General features: G+C 41.4%; 1 protein-coding gene across 1 annotated transcript in view; it reads left to right on the forward strand.

Moving 5' to 3' along the window:
• LOC109902408 (ankyrin repeat domain-containing protein 13C-like) overlaps positions 1-15,525 on the forward strand; it is an 81,406-nt gene that overhangs the window by 45,064 nt on the left and 20,817 nt on the right. Inside the window, exons 4-5 of the mRNA XM_031786239.1 lie at positions 14,305-14,390; positions 15,244-15,289. Coding sequence (XP_031642099.1) covers positions 14,305-14,390; positions 15,244-15,289 — 132 coding nt within the window. The remainder of the gene's footprint in view (positions 1-14,304; positions 14,391-15,243; positions 15,290-15,525) is intronic.

Consider the following 15,525-nt stretch of genomic DNA (forward strand, 5'->3'; position numbering starts at 1 on the left):
ATTGAATCGAGACATTTCCGCTTTTCATTTCTTAACATAATTCCACTTTGACATAATGGGGTATTGTGGGTAGGCCAGTGACCAAAAGCCCAATTTTATACATTTTAAAATTCAGGTTGTAAACCAACAGCGTTTCTAAAAAAAAAAAGTCAAGGGGTGTGAATACTTTCTAAAGGCACTGTATGCCAATCCCCCAAGCTTGTAGAGATATTTCTGTCTCATCATCCTGACCCCATATTTGTATTTTTATTTCTAACCTCTGTCCAGTTGCAAAGCAGTGAAGTGCCCATGTTATCACCCTGGCCCTACTCTTGGCTTGTGAATCAAAGTAGATTCCTTTATATGGGGAGAGGAACTGAACTGGTCTTCCATTTTGAAGAGGTCTTTTGACACCCCTGGTCATGTTGGCTGTGGGAATAGGAAAACTGGGGAAAACTAGTGTTTTTTTCTTTCTCCAAACTGATTCAGCTTCACACAGGTGACACAGATTGGGACTGCATTCTGTCACTTTGACTTTATTCTGTCACTCTGACCGAGGCCAACCGCCAGCCACTGTTATGGACCGTACTCAGCACAAAGGGAGCTTTTGAAGTGTTAAAGCGAGTGAGAGACAGAGGCAGGTGTCCATAATGGAACATTGCACTCAAAAAGGGACTAGAATGACGTATCTTTTGAAAAGTGTTCCTCTTTCTTCCCCTTATTTCATTTGGCTGTCCATCACTGTCTCTCTAGCCTTGTGAACTTTTGCTTGTCAGAATAATGATAGTTAGCAGAAGCATCAATTTACTCTCTGACGGACCTTTCTAACTCTTCAAGAACACACCCTCTATGGCTGGCTTTGATGTCTTTTGGGTGTGTAAGAAGCCAGAGGTTTTGTATACTTCTCCCTCTTTTTTTCCCCATGGATCCTGACTGTACAACTATGAGAGGAGGAGTGTGCTTTTATGGATTTATTTGGGTCTTTGGTTGCGCTGCAGACAATGCCCTGTGGTATGAACCAGGGTACACCATGGCTGACCTCTGTAGTCTGTACTTAACATGGCTACCCAGCATCCATTTGGTCTGTGTGACTTAGTAACTGTTTCAAAGGAGAGGCACTCTCATTCATTTTAAAAACGGATACTTTTTAAATCAATTCTAGAATTAAATAATCAACTAGGTCCACCTGTTTTGAAAGGAGCAAAAACTGCACATCTTTTTCGAAATTACTATGATGTTCGGCTACACTTTGAGTTGTGTTGGTCGATGCACGCACCTACCAGTGGTGGAAAAAGTACTCAATTGTCATACTTAAAAGTAAAAGTAAAGATACCTTAATAGAAAGTGACTCAAGTAAAAGTGAAGGTGCCCCAGTAAAATACTACCTGAGTAAAAGTCTAAAAGTATCTGGTTTTAAATGTACTTAAGTAGAGTGGTGGCGAAAGGTAATCCATTGTCATACTTGAGTAGAAGTGAAAAGTCAAAGTAAATGCTATACATCAAATTCCATATGTTAAGCAAACCAGATGGCAGGATATTATTATTTACAGACATCCAGGGCACACTCCAACACTCAGATATCATTTACAAACGCAGTATTTGTGTTTAGTGAGATCAGAGGCAGTAGGGATGACAACACGTTATATTGATAGGTGCGTATTTCTGACCATATTGCTGTCCTGCCTAGGCATTCAAAGTTTAACTAGTACTTTTGGGTGTCATGAAGAATGTATGCGAGTAAAAAGTACATATTTTCTTTACAAATGTAGTGGAGTAAAAGTTGTAAAAAATATAAATAGTAAAGTATAGATACCCAAATAAAACTACTTAAGTAGTACTTCAAAGTATTTTTTACTTAGTTCATTGACACCACTGGTACCTACCTTCTGACTCACTAACGGTCTATTTTCAAGGCATCATGGGGCATTGTTATCACACTGATATCCTCGCTTAAATGAATCACTTTCATTCCTGGCAGTTGACTCCTGGGAATGTTACACATTGTAAATGATTACAGTAGCTCATAATCCTGGCCCTGTGATATGACCTGGTAGGAGAGTAGCACTGAAGGAAACAGTGGCTGCTTTCCCTATTCAGTAATATAAAATGGAGTCGGTAGTTAACATGGTTCGCCAAGAAAGCATTGCCCAGTGTTTCTGAAACATTAGCAGGTTCAGCACTTTTCTGGATCTGGTAGGGAAGTGGGAGCTGTCTGTGTGAGGATGGAAACATCTGAGTGAATGAGGCCGCTGAAAGATGCTGATATCACACTTTTCCAGGAAGTACTGGTCTGGTCTTTATAGAGGTTCTAAAATCCCGTATTCAAAGTGCCCTTTCTGATTTCTAAAAAGACAAGACCAGTACTCTGCCCTACAAAGGCAAAACGCAGTAACTACATTTTTCAGACTGATATCAGGCTTTATAGTATATTTTTTATCTTGTGATAAAGTGTCCTTGTTCAATTATGCTCAGTTTCAGTGAAAATATAGTGTAAAATGTGCAGTAGCTTCAAAATCCAAGTAATCCGTTATCCGCTCTGCCATACAAAGGCAACGAGCAGTAACTACACAAACAGTGAAACTGAGAAAAATGTATTTAAAGTTTACTAGCTGTCCAGCCAAATATGTTGTAGGTAGATAAGTGATAATGCACTGATGTATTATCTTATTAGGAAGTACATTTTTATGCATATCAACAATGACTACTGATTTGACCTATGACCTCTAAGTGAATAAATTACCATTCCAGGCTGTATCACAACCGGCTGTGATTGGGAATCCCATAGGGCGGTGTACAATTGGCCCAGCGTCATCTGGATTAGTGTTTAGCTGGGTTAGGCCATCATTGTTAATAAGAATTTGTTCTTACCTGATTTGCCTAGTTAAATAAAGTTTAAAAAATAAATAAGTCAAACAGAAAAACACAAGAAAATTGGGAAAACATATTAAGATTGTAAATACTGCACAAAGTAGTATAAGTATAAACATTAATTCATCATGAAATAGTCCTTACCTTATGGCGAAAAATGCTTAAGGGTTACTACAATACAACATAAAAACATGAAAACATAACTACATAAAACCATTAAATACAGTTGGAATATAGTTAGAACTGTCAAACTGTTTCCAGCAAACAGAAAAACAATAAGACAGTTGAAAAAACACATTTAGATTGTAGATACTGGACTTTGCCTTTGTATTATATATATATAGTTGTTTAAGGTCATACAAAGGTGCAGTATTTGCATTTTAGGGGCCATAGGTTAAATCAGTGGTTATGGTTTATATGCATACAAATGACTTTATAATAAGATGATACATCAGTGAATTATCACTTGTCTACCTACAACATATTTGTCGGGCTAAGCCCAAAAATGTAAAGCCATTTTTCTCAGTTTTACTGTTGGCGTAGTTACTGCATTTGGCCTTCAAATCAAATGTAATTGGTTGCATACACATATGCTTGTGTTCCTAGCGCCAACAGTGCACAATGCACAACAGTAACAATACACAAATGTTTTATTTTTTATTTTTTATTTCACCTTTATTTAACCAGGTAGGCTAGTTGAGAACAAGTTCTCATTTGCAACTGCGACCTGGCCAAGATAAAGCAAAGCAGTTCAACACATACAACACAGAGTTACACATGGAATAAACAAAACATACAGTCAATAATACAGTAGAACAAAAGAAAACAAAAAGTCTATATACAGTGAGTGCAAATGAGGTAAGTTAAGGAAATAAATAGGCCATGGTGACGAAGTAATTACAATATAGCAATTAAACACTGGAATGGTAGAATGGCAGAAGATGAATGTGCAGGTAGAGATACTGGGGTGCAAAGGAGCAAAATAAATAAATAAATACCAGTATGGGGATGAGGTAGGTAGATAGATGGGCTGTTTATAGATGGGCTATGTACAGGTGCAGTGATCTGTAAGCTGCTCTGACAGCTGGTGCTTAAAGCTAGTAAGGGAGATGTGAGTCTCCAGCTTCAGAGATTTTTGCAATTCGTTCCAGTCATGGGCATGAGAGAACTGGAATGAAAGACGACCAAAGGAGAAATTGGCTTTGGGGGTGACCAGTGAGATATACCTGCTGGAGCACGTGCTACGAGTGGGTGCTGCTATGGTGACCAATGAGCTGAGATAAGGCGGGGCTTTACCTAGCAGGGACTTGTAGATAACCTGGAGCCAGTGGATTTGGCGACGAGTATGAAGCGAGGGCCAACCAACGAGAGCGTACAGGTCGCAATGGTGGGTAGTGTATGGGGCTTTGGTGACAAAACGGATGGCACTGTGATAGACTGCATCCAGTTTGTTGAGTAGAGTGTTGGAGGCTATTTTATAGATGACATCACCGAAGTCGAGGATCGGTAGGACGGTCAGTTTTACGAGGGTATGTTTGGCAGCATGAGTGAAGGATGCTTTGTTGAGTGAAGGATGCTTTGTTGCTTAATCTAGCCGATTCTAGATTAAATTTTGGATTGGAGATGCTTAATATGAGTCTGGAAGGAGAGTTTACAGTCTAACCAGACACCCGGGTATTTGTAGTTGTCCACGTATTCTAAGACAGAGCCGTCCAGAGTAGTGATCCTGGACGGGCGAGCATGTGCGGGCAGTGATCGATTGAATAGCATGCATTTAGTTTTACTTGCGTTTAAGAGCAGTTGGAGGCCACGGAAGGAGAGTTGTATGGCATTGAAGCTCGTCTGGAGGTTAGTTAACACAGTGTCCAAGGAGGGGCCAGAAGTATACAGAATGGTGTCGTCTGCGTAGAGGTGGATCAGAGAATCACCAGCAGCAAGAGCAACATCATTGATGTATACAGAGAAGAGAGTCGGCCCGAGAATTTAACCCTATGGCACACCCATAGAGACTGTCAGAGGTCCGGACAACAGTCCCTCCGATTTGACACACTGAACTCTATCAGAGAAGTAGCTGGTAAACCAGGCGAGGTCATCATTTGAGAAACCAAGGCTGTCGAGTCTGCCAATAAGAATGTTGTGATTGACAGAGTCGAAAGCCTTGGCCAGGTCGATGAATACGGCTACACAGTAATGTCTCTTATCGATGGCGGTTATGATGTCGTTTAGAACCTTGAGCGTGGCTGAGGTGCACCCATGACCAGCTCTGAAACCAGATTGCATAGCGGAGAAAGTATGGTGGGATTTGAAATGGTCAGTAATCTGTTTGTTAACTTGGCTTTCGAAGACCTTAGAAAGACAGGGTAGGATAGATATAGGTCTGTAGCAGTTTGGGTCTAGAGTGTCACCCCCTTTGAAGAGGGGTATGACCGCGGCAGCTTTCCAATCTTTGGGAATCTCAGATGATACGAAAGAGAGGTTGAACAGGCTAGTAATAGGGGTTGCAACAATTTTGGCAGATCATTTTAGAAAGAGAGGGTCCAGATTGTCTAGCCCGGCTGATTTGTAGGGGTTCAGATTTTGCAGCTCTTTCAGAACATCAGCTATCTGGATTTGGGTAAAGGAGAAATGGTGGGGGCTTTGGCGGGTTGCTGTGGAGGGTGCCGGGCAGTTGACCTGGGTATGGTAGCCAAGGGGAAAGCATGGCCAGCCGTAGAGAAATGCTTATTGAAATTCTCAATTATAGTGGAGCGTGCACAATTATTAGGCAAATTGTATTGATCAGGATTCATTTTTATTGTTGAACAAACACAATGCAATCCAAAACAAAATGTTATTGAACCTCAAAACTGAATGTTTAACAAAGGAAAAGTGAGTTTTGTCTTTTTCAGGGGAAGTTTTTATTTATTTTACTAGGCAAGTCAGTTAAGAACAAATTCTTATTTTTAATGACAGCCTAGGAACAGTGGGTAAACTGCTTTGTTCAGGGGCAGAATGACAGATTTTGTACCTTGTCAGCTCGGGGTTTTGATCTTGCAACCTTTTGGTTACTAGTCCAACGCTCTAACCACTAGGCTATGCTGCCACCCCAGAATATATAAGTGAGCACAATTATTAGGCAACTATTAGTGTGCAGAATTATTAGGCAACTAAATTACAAAAATAATTTCTCCCAACTCACTTGTTTATTCTCCATTTTTAGAGTAAGTAACAAATAAGTAACACAAAATGACAATTAAATAAAAATTTTGGCCAATACAGCCACCCTTCTTTTCAATAACTGCCATGAGCCTTCCATCCATGGGGTCTGTCAGTTTATTGATCTGTTCACAATCAACTTTCGCTGAAGCAGAAACCACAGCCTCCCAAATGTTGTTCAAAGAGGTGTATTGTCTTCCCTCGCTCTAAATCTCAAGTTAGAGAAGGGCCCACAAATTCTCAATAGGATTTAAGTCAGGTGAGGAAGAGGGACAGGTCATTATTCGGGCATCTTTGAGGTCCTTGCCGGCTAGCCAAGCTGTGGAGTACTTGGATCCATGTGATGGAGCATTGTCCTGCATAAAGATCATGGCCTTCTTGAATGCTGAGGACTTCTTCCTGTACCACTGCTTGAAGAAAGTATCTTCCAGAAACTAGCAGTAGGATTGGGAGTTGAGTTTCAGTCCATCTTCAACCCGAAAAGGTCCAACTACCTCATCCTTAATGATATCAGCCCATACCAGTACCCCTCCTCCACCTTGCCTGACTCAAAGTGGTGCCCTGTGTCCATTACTGATCCAGCCACGGTCCCATCCATCTGGACCATGAAGAGTCACTCTAATTTCATCTGTCCATAAAACCTTTGAAAAATCTGTCTTCAGGTGTTTCTTTGCCCAATCTTGACGCTTCAACTTGTGAATCTTATCCAGTGGTGGTCGTGTTTCAGCCTTCTTGACCTTGGCCATGTCTCTGAGCACTTGACATCTTGTACTTCTGGACTCTCCAGGTAGGTAGCAGTTCTGGAATATGGTGGCACTGGAGGATAATGGGATCCTGGTAGCTTGACGTTTAATTCTTCTCAAGTCTGGAATATGGTGGCACTGGAGGATAATGGGTTCCTGGTAGCTTGACGTTTAATTCTTCTCAGTTCTGGAATATGGTGGCACTGGAGGATAATGGGTTCCTGGTAGCTTGACGTTTAATTATTCTCAAGTCTGGAATATGGTGGCACTGGAGGATAATGGGTTCCTGGTAGCTTGACGTTTAATTCTTCTCAGTTCTGGAATATGGTGGCACTGGAGGATAATGGGTTCCTGGTAGCTTGACGTTTAATTCTTCTCAGTTCTGGAATATGGTGGCACTGGAGGATAATGGGATCCTGGTAGCTTGATGTTTAATTCTTCTCAAGTCTTTTGCAGTTAATTTGCGCCTTTTCTTCTCCGTGCGTTTTTTGCGCCCCAGTTGACTATTCGCAACAAAGCGTTTGATTGTCCGGTGGTCAACGCCTCAATAGTTTAGCTATTTCAAGAGTGTTGCATCCATCTGAAAGGCATTTTACAATTTTTGACTTGACAGTGTCAGTTAAATCTCTTTTTTGGCACATTTTACCTGAGGTCATGAAGCTGCCTAATAATTATGCACACCTTGATATAAGGTGTTTTTCACTTTTGCCACACCCTCCCTCATTACTCATTACACGAATACATATCACCTGAAAATGATTAAATCCAATAAGCATTCAAGTTTATATGGTTTGGAGTTGGAAAATGTGCATAGAAATAATGAGAAGATCAGAATACTCACTTGACTAATGATTGTGCACGCATTGTACACACAAATCTAAAAAGTAAAAGAATGGAATTAAGAAGTGTAGAAATATTAGGAGTATAAATATATATGTAATGGGGTGAATAGACAACATGGACAGTATATGGATATAATATGTAGTATATTAACTATGTACAGCAATAGTTCAATTGGATAGGCCTTAACTAGAAGTATTTACAATACCAGTCAAAAGTTTGGACACACCTACTCATTCAAGAGTTTTTCCTTATTTTACTATTTTTATTACATTGTAGAATAATAGTGAAGACATCAAACGATGAAATAACACATATGGAATCATGTAGTAACCAAAAAAAGTGTTAAACAAATCAAAATACATTTTATATTTGAGATTCTTCAAAGTAGCCACCCTTTGAGTTGATGACATCCTTGCACACTCTTGGAATTCTCTCAACCAGCTTCACCTGGAATGCTTTACCAACAGTCTTGAAGGAGTTCCCACATATGCTGAGCACTTGTTGGCTGCTTTTCCTTCACTCTCCAACTCATCCCAAATCATCTCAATTGGGTTTTGGTCAGATGATTGTGGAGGCCAGGTCATCTGATGCAGCACTCCCATCACTCCCACTCCCATCACTCCTTCTTGGTCAAATAGCCTTTTCACAGCCTGGAGGTGTGTTTGGTCTTTGTCCTGTTTGAAACAAATATATATTATCACAAAGCGCAAACCAGATGGGATGGGGTATTGCTGCAGAATGCTGTGGTAGCCATACTGGTTAAGTGTGCCTTGAATTCTAAATATATCACAGACCGTGTCTACAGCAAAGCACCATCACACCTCCTCCTCCATGCTTCACTGTGGGAACCACAGATGCGGAGATCATCCGTTCGCCTACTCTGCGTCTCGCAATTCAACCATGAAGGCCTGAAGGCCTGATTCAGCTAGCACTGCGATGCAGTTCCTTAGACCACTGCGCCACCCGGGAGGCCTGAAAGGATAGTCTTGAACGGAGCTTGTCCAGTTTGTTCTCCAGTGATTGTATATTCACCAATAGAACGGAGTGTTGTACGTTCTCTTTTCCTCTTTCGAGTCTCAGGGATCAGGGCCTGGTCCAGGGTGAGAAGTATGTCCATTTGTGTGTCCATCCGATTAATCGGTCGACCTCTAGTAGACAGTACTACACCCTGCCTATGGGCAGTAGAGTAGGCAGTACTACACCCTTTCCATGGTGCTGATACAACCAAGCCGAGATACAGATTTAGCGCCAACCTGTCTCTTCAAAAGCCCTAAATGGTCTCAGCATTGGACATTTTATGTTTATTGTGGTATAGTGTGATGTACGCAGAATTCAATCTAATTCCAATGCAGGAACTCAAATGATGCCCATAGGTATAGCCATGTATCGGTATGTTTCATCATATTTCATCATAACTACCTTCAGCATTTAGTTTGCATTATTTTGGTAAGACAGCTGTATGAACGACCGCATTCCCATAGGCTGTTTGTAATAGGTTAATTACCCTATCTATCTTGTAGCCTATGTCCTCAAATTAATTGTGCCCCCCTTGCTGATTTCAAATGCCCCCTTATTCCTGCTAATATGTGAAAGAAATCTATAATTAACAAAACATAATGTTCTCGCTCATGATAATTGCATGAAAGTCGTTAGTTAATGACTCACATTGTGCTCACATCAATCGCCATGTAGCCTATGAAATAGTTCAAAAGCAGCCCCTGGTCCCTGGGGTGGGGGTCTATGGTGGCTAATTGTCTATAGGGCTTTTACTGTCCAGTGCCCTGCTGGGTGCCCTGCTGGGTGCTTTGATGAGACTAACAGGGGACTTTATCCATCAAAGCCCAGTAGAGATGGAAGGGATTTGTCCCATAGCCTCTGATGTGGCAGCTGAATTGAAAAACTGGAGCACCCAGGCCTGCCTTGGCCTGCTCTGTCTGTGACTGACTGCTAGCTTAGCTTGGTCTGGGAGGTAATCTAGCTAGCTGTCATCTTAGCAGTTGTGTAACCAATAATGAGTAGGCCCTTGGCCCGCAGTGAAGCCTGGTGCTGCCTACACTGTGTCAATATTTACTGTCCTATCTCTGCTACTCGGAAGCTGGCTGGTAGCTGTAGTACATTTTTCACCAGTGGGGGTTGCCTCAGGTCTTTTGCCTGTTTCATGTCTTGGTTATGTGGGTGATTATTTAGCATTAATTATACATGATTTAATATTATTAACACTCCAGACCCCTTTCAGACAGGACATGTTGCTATTCTATTGCTTCTATTACATCTACAGTGCCTTCGGAAAGTATTCAGACCCCTTGACTTGTTCCACATTTTGTTATGTCACAGCCTTATTCTAAAATTGATTAAATACTAATTTTTTTTATCATCAGTCTACACGCAATATCCCATAATGACAAAGCTAAAACAGGATTTTAGACATTTTTGCAAATTTATATTTTGAGAAACATGGTCTGATGAAACCAAGATTGAACTCTTTGGCCTGAGTGCTGAGTGTCACGTCTGGAAGAAACCTGGCACCATCCCTACGGTGAAGCATGGTGTTGGCAGCATCATGTTTTTCAGTGGCAGGACCAGTCAAGATCAAGGGAACGATGAACGGAGCAAAGCACAGAGAGATCCTGGATGAAAACCTGCTCCAGAGCGCTCAGGATCTCAGACTGGGGTGAAGGTTCACCTTCCAACTGGACAACAACCCTAAGCACACAGCCAAGACAACGCAGGAGTGGCTTCGGGACAAGTCTCTGAATGTCCTTGAGTGACCCAGCCAGAGCCCGGACTTGAACCCAATTGAACATTTCTGGAGAGACCTGAAAATGGCTGTACAGCTACGCTCCTTCTCCAACCTGACAGAGCTTGAGAGGGTCTGCAGAGAAGAATGGGAGAAACTCGCCAAATACAAGTGTGCCAAGCTTGTAGACTCATACCCAAGAAGACTGAAGGCTGTAATCGCTGCCAAAGGTGCTTTAACAAAGTACTGAGTTAAGGGTCTGAATACTTATGTCAATGTAATATATCAGTTTAGTTTTTTAATACATTGGCAAAAATGTCTAAAAACATGTTTTTGCTTTGTCTTTATGGGGTAGGGTGTGTAGATTGATGATGGAAAAAAGCTATTTAATACATTTTAGAATAATGTTGTAAAGTAACAAAATGTGGAAAAGGTCAAGGGGTCTGAATACTTTCCGAATGCACTGTATGTGCCTCCTCAGACCACTTTCTGAAAGTTATGGCAGCAAAATAGCCATGATGTGTGAATGAGGGTGAATAGGCCCAAGTCTAAGTAGCGAGGGGAGGTCCGGTGGATGGGCCACCCGTATATGGTGGGTGGTCCGTGGGCAGATGGTGAGTTAGTCCTCCCTCCTCTCCCCCTCTGGTCTCCCCCGCCGATGGGTGGTAAGGATCAGGAGGCTGTCAAATCTCATTAGACAGCCAGGCCTGAGAGGGAGAGAGATGCCTGGCCCCCAAAACACCAAAACATAGCCCAGCGTGTGTAAGGAGTGGAGCGCTTGTTTGTGTATTTGTGTGTGTGTGTTTGGCCCCAGCCTGGTCCTCCTTGGCCTAGTTTCATTAGCAGCACCAAGGTCCCAGCTCCCTTTGTGTGCCTCTTTGGGTTTGTGGCCTGGGGGTACACAGGATTAAGGGTACCAGTGTAGGCCTACAGTTAGCTCATTATTGTGGGATGTATTGTGCATGTATGTGTGATAGGAAAACATCCTGTATGATTGAATAGCTACAGTAGGTTAGGCCTACTTCAGCCCCTGCATTTGAAGTGACCATATCAAACACTAGGATTGATCTGTGACAATCAGTCATAATTCCATACCTTGTATTACAGATTTGTTGTTTTGATGTAATGAAATGCTGTGTTTTCTTCTAAAAGCATATTACAGGCGGATCACCCCATTTTCGTTTATTCCCCCGACACCTCCAAAACTGCAATTAGCTGTTGTTCCCACCTCTCTCAAAAAAACCTGGGTACACGTTAGTCAGCCGTGGCTGTTTCAGCTCGGTCTTATTTGTTTGAAAACAAGCGAGCTCGTATTAGCCAGCCAGTCAGGAAAGCTGGGCCGTCAGCGCTTACAGACATATCTCATTAACGGTAAACTTTGTTGTTTACTCCCAGACGCTTCCCCTCTTTGAACTTCCTGGTAAATATGTGATCCTAGCCACAGTGTAGTGGGCTGTCCTGTTATGCCATTTCACCACGAGAAGCCAACATAGTGTACCTCAGGAACTAGAAATACCAGTCTCACCACGCTAGGCGAGCCTCTCCCATTATTGAAATTCATCGACAGTCCTGTATGTGCTTTAATATTGTAGAATACTCTACTGTGTGATCAAGTTTTGCATGATGTGATATTTAGTTACCCAGTGGCCAAATGATTCAGTCATCTCAACTAAGTTTCCACACGTAAAGTATAAGGTGGGGTTTGCATGGTGAAATGTGGTCCTCTGTTTAGCAATAGGCAATGCTGTTGATTGGATACTTTATCTTGATTACTTTTACACTACACTCTCAGAAATAAAGGTTTAGATTTGTTCTTAAAGGGGTACAAACTACTTACTGTAGTGGTACCCTTTAGTCCTTTGTACCTTTTAGTTATAGGTACGTAATTGTACCCTTGCAGTTCGTACCTTAAAAGAGCCAATAGTGTACCTTAGGGGACAAGATAGTACAGGTACAAAGCTGACCTTTGGAAAAGGTCAAAAATTGCCTTTTTAGGGGACCACCGCCGTGAGAAATGTGTTTGTTCCCTTTAAGTGGCAGAAATGTATTTCTAAAAATGTTTTTGGATGTTGTTTTAACACTGTAGAGTGTAAAACCTTGTTTGCATGTTTCCCAGGGTGCCTTTCAAGTGAATTGAGTTACCAATACCATCCATGACTGTGTTTGGTTGTTGCATTCAAAGGCTTTCAGTCCTGTAGCCTAAACCAAGTGAGTGCCGAAGTGAATATTTTATTATCAAAATTATACTCTTTCATTTATTTCTTCCATCAAGATGCATTTGCCGAAAATAAACCCATACCTTCTGTAAAATATTTGTGGTTGATCTTTATTTTGCTTACACTAGTCCTGAGACCCTTTGTTAAGGTCAACAGCATCATGAACTTTAGACGGTAACAGGACATTTTAGCCCAAAAACCTGGTTGCCTCTGCCAGGAGGCTGGAACTTGGCCGCAAGTGGATCTTCCAGCAAGACAGTAACCCCAAGCACACATCAAAATCCACAAAGAAATTGTTAATTGGTTGCAAAATCATAATTTCAAAAAAAATCTAAATCAGTCTCTGGACTTGAAACCCATTGAAAACCTGTGGTTTGAATTGACGAGGGCAGTCGATAAGAGCAGACAAAGGACATCAAGGATCTGGAAGGATTCTGTATGGAGGAATGGTCTAAGATCTCTCCCAATGTTTTCTCAAACTCATAAAACATTCAAGAAAAAGGCGCAGTGCCGTTATCCTCACAAGGTGAGGTAATGAAAAATATTGAAAATAGGTTTGTCAATCATTTTGAATCCTACCTATTTGAGATTTTTTTAAATTATTTTTTAAACACAAAATCTTTGTCTGAGCAATTGTACTAGCATAAAATAATATAATTTCCCCATACAATTTCACAATACAATATAGCTCAGTATTTGAATGATTTATTTTATACAGTAATTTCTGCTCATCTTTATCAAGGGTGTCTATCATTTCAGACCCCACTGTATATCATAAGCTACTACTTTGACAGCCTAGTTTTTACCCCAACACAGTGGTCTGAAACTCCTGATTTGCAGGTCACATCGGGCAAGTAACATTAAGCTGGCTTGCAAAGTGATATGTTCAGTAAATCCTACTTTTAATCACGTGCAACCTGTACTTAGAATGATTGCCAAGGTAGGAAAAATTGATAAATGAGACCACCTAAACTATCTAAATGGGAACAACCATCTCAGTAATGGATGCAATAAATCCAACTACTAACAGATTGTATTAGTTTAGAAAGATGTATGTTATTTATCTTTGTGTAGCATAAGATAAATTAATCAATGTATATGCAAAAACACACATATTGAAACAAACAATTTTTTAAAAAATCTACCTGCAATAGGGCATGCTGGGAAATATGATAATGAAGAGGTATGAGATTGTGATGGTTGTACATTTATATTTAAAAAATTGGGTACAAACATATACCATTATACTACATTATCCACACCCTTAAAGGTACCAAACAGTATTGTGCAATGATATCTATAAACCTTTGCTAATGCTATCTATTGGCCAATAAGAGCCTTTGAAGCCACCGGTTGGCCATATAGGCACTCCTCAGAAGAAGCAGTTCTCCATAGGAATGAATGGAATTCTACAGTATTTCAATTAACATTTTTAAATGTGTTTCTCTAGCTTACAAAATCTGTTTTACAATGATGGTTGGAGTACCAAGATAGCTTTGCGGTGGCTTCAAAGCAGCACCCCCTGTTAGTCATCTAGTGTATATATTAACCATGTGTACATCGGAAGGTACATTATGTGTATTTTCCAATTTGTGTACCCCCAAGAACAATACTGTACCATAACCATACCTTTTTTTCTAAGAGTATAGAGATTCCAGTAATGATGCTTGAATGTAGTTGTTGTGGTCTCACCCCTCCCTCCCTCCTCTTTTCTCTCTGTCAGTCACAGCACTGCTAAGGAAGCTCAAACAGCAGTCCAGAGAGAGTGTGGAGGACAAGAGGCCAAAGCTACTGAACGCCCTCAAAGAGGTACGGTACATTCTCTCTCTCTCTCTCCTTCCTCTAGTTTCATATCCCTGATCCCTCATATCTGAAACCGATATGAAGGCTGATATATTGTGTATTCCCACCTCGTCTCTACCCTCTCCACCTCTCCCCTCCCTATCTTACTCCTCTCCCAAAATGAAGCATGATCCAATGCGCTGCAGGGCAGGCTGTGTACTCACTCCACATCTGCCAGTCAGAAATGCCACTCTCCGGCACGCACACGTACACATACATACAGACCCTCTCTCAGTCACTCAGTCACACACTATCTATGGTCATCACAACAAAGCGGCACCATAGCGGTAGTCTGGGCTTTGGGGAGCATTGCAGTGCTGCAGTCGGCATGATGTTATTGAGGGTTCTCTGTGGGCATAAACATCTGGTGCTCTGGGCATAGGCCACAGCCAGGTTAACTGTGACTCCCCGAGGGGAGCGATAAGAGGAAGGAGATGAAAGGGATATAAGATCCGCTTGAGGCCTTGGAGCCTGTCGTGTGTTAGACGACGAGAATTCTTAACTGTAACTCTTGTGACGAAGCAGGCGTAGATGTCCCCGATAGTTTTTCTCCTGACTCCAGGGGATTATATCTCCTCAGAGATGCGCAATCATTCATATTACGTCACTGGAGGGCTTTATTTCCGGTCAGTAGTACCCTGGGATTAGGTGGGCCAGCTGTGTAATTTCAGAGCATTTGAACTACATATTGGATCCTAAACTCATTTGAGAAATTCTATGTTTGATACAGAGATGTTTATGTACTGTTCCTCCCGTTTACTCTCTCTGGTATATTTTGATTGCGAATCATATTGTAATTCTTCTTCTTTTTTTTCTCCAGCTGGGAGACTTTTATCTTGAGCTTCACTGGGACTTTCAAAGTTGGGGTGAGTTTGCTCTGCATCTATACAGGTATACGATGAGTATATGATCAGGTCAACTCACTACAACGGTTCAGTTTCTTTGCAATTTTCATCTACACAAAGTGCATTTAACCAGATTAAAGTTTACTTAGAAGTACCAGAATGGTTGGTGTTGTTATGCTGTGTGTGTGTGTGTGTGAGAGAGAGAGAGAGAGAGAGAGAGAGAGAGAGAGAGAGAGGTGGTAGCATCTCAGAGAGCC

Source organism: Oncorhynchus kisutch, linkage group LG13, assembly GCF_002021735.2.
Source record: "Oncorhynchus kisutch isolate 150728-3 linkage group LG13, Okis_V2, whole genome shotgun sequence".
NCBI classification, from domain to species: domain Eukaryota; kingdom Metazoa; phylum Chordata; class Actinopteri; order Salmoniformes; family Salmonidae; genus Oncorhynchus; species Oncorhynchus kisutch.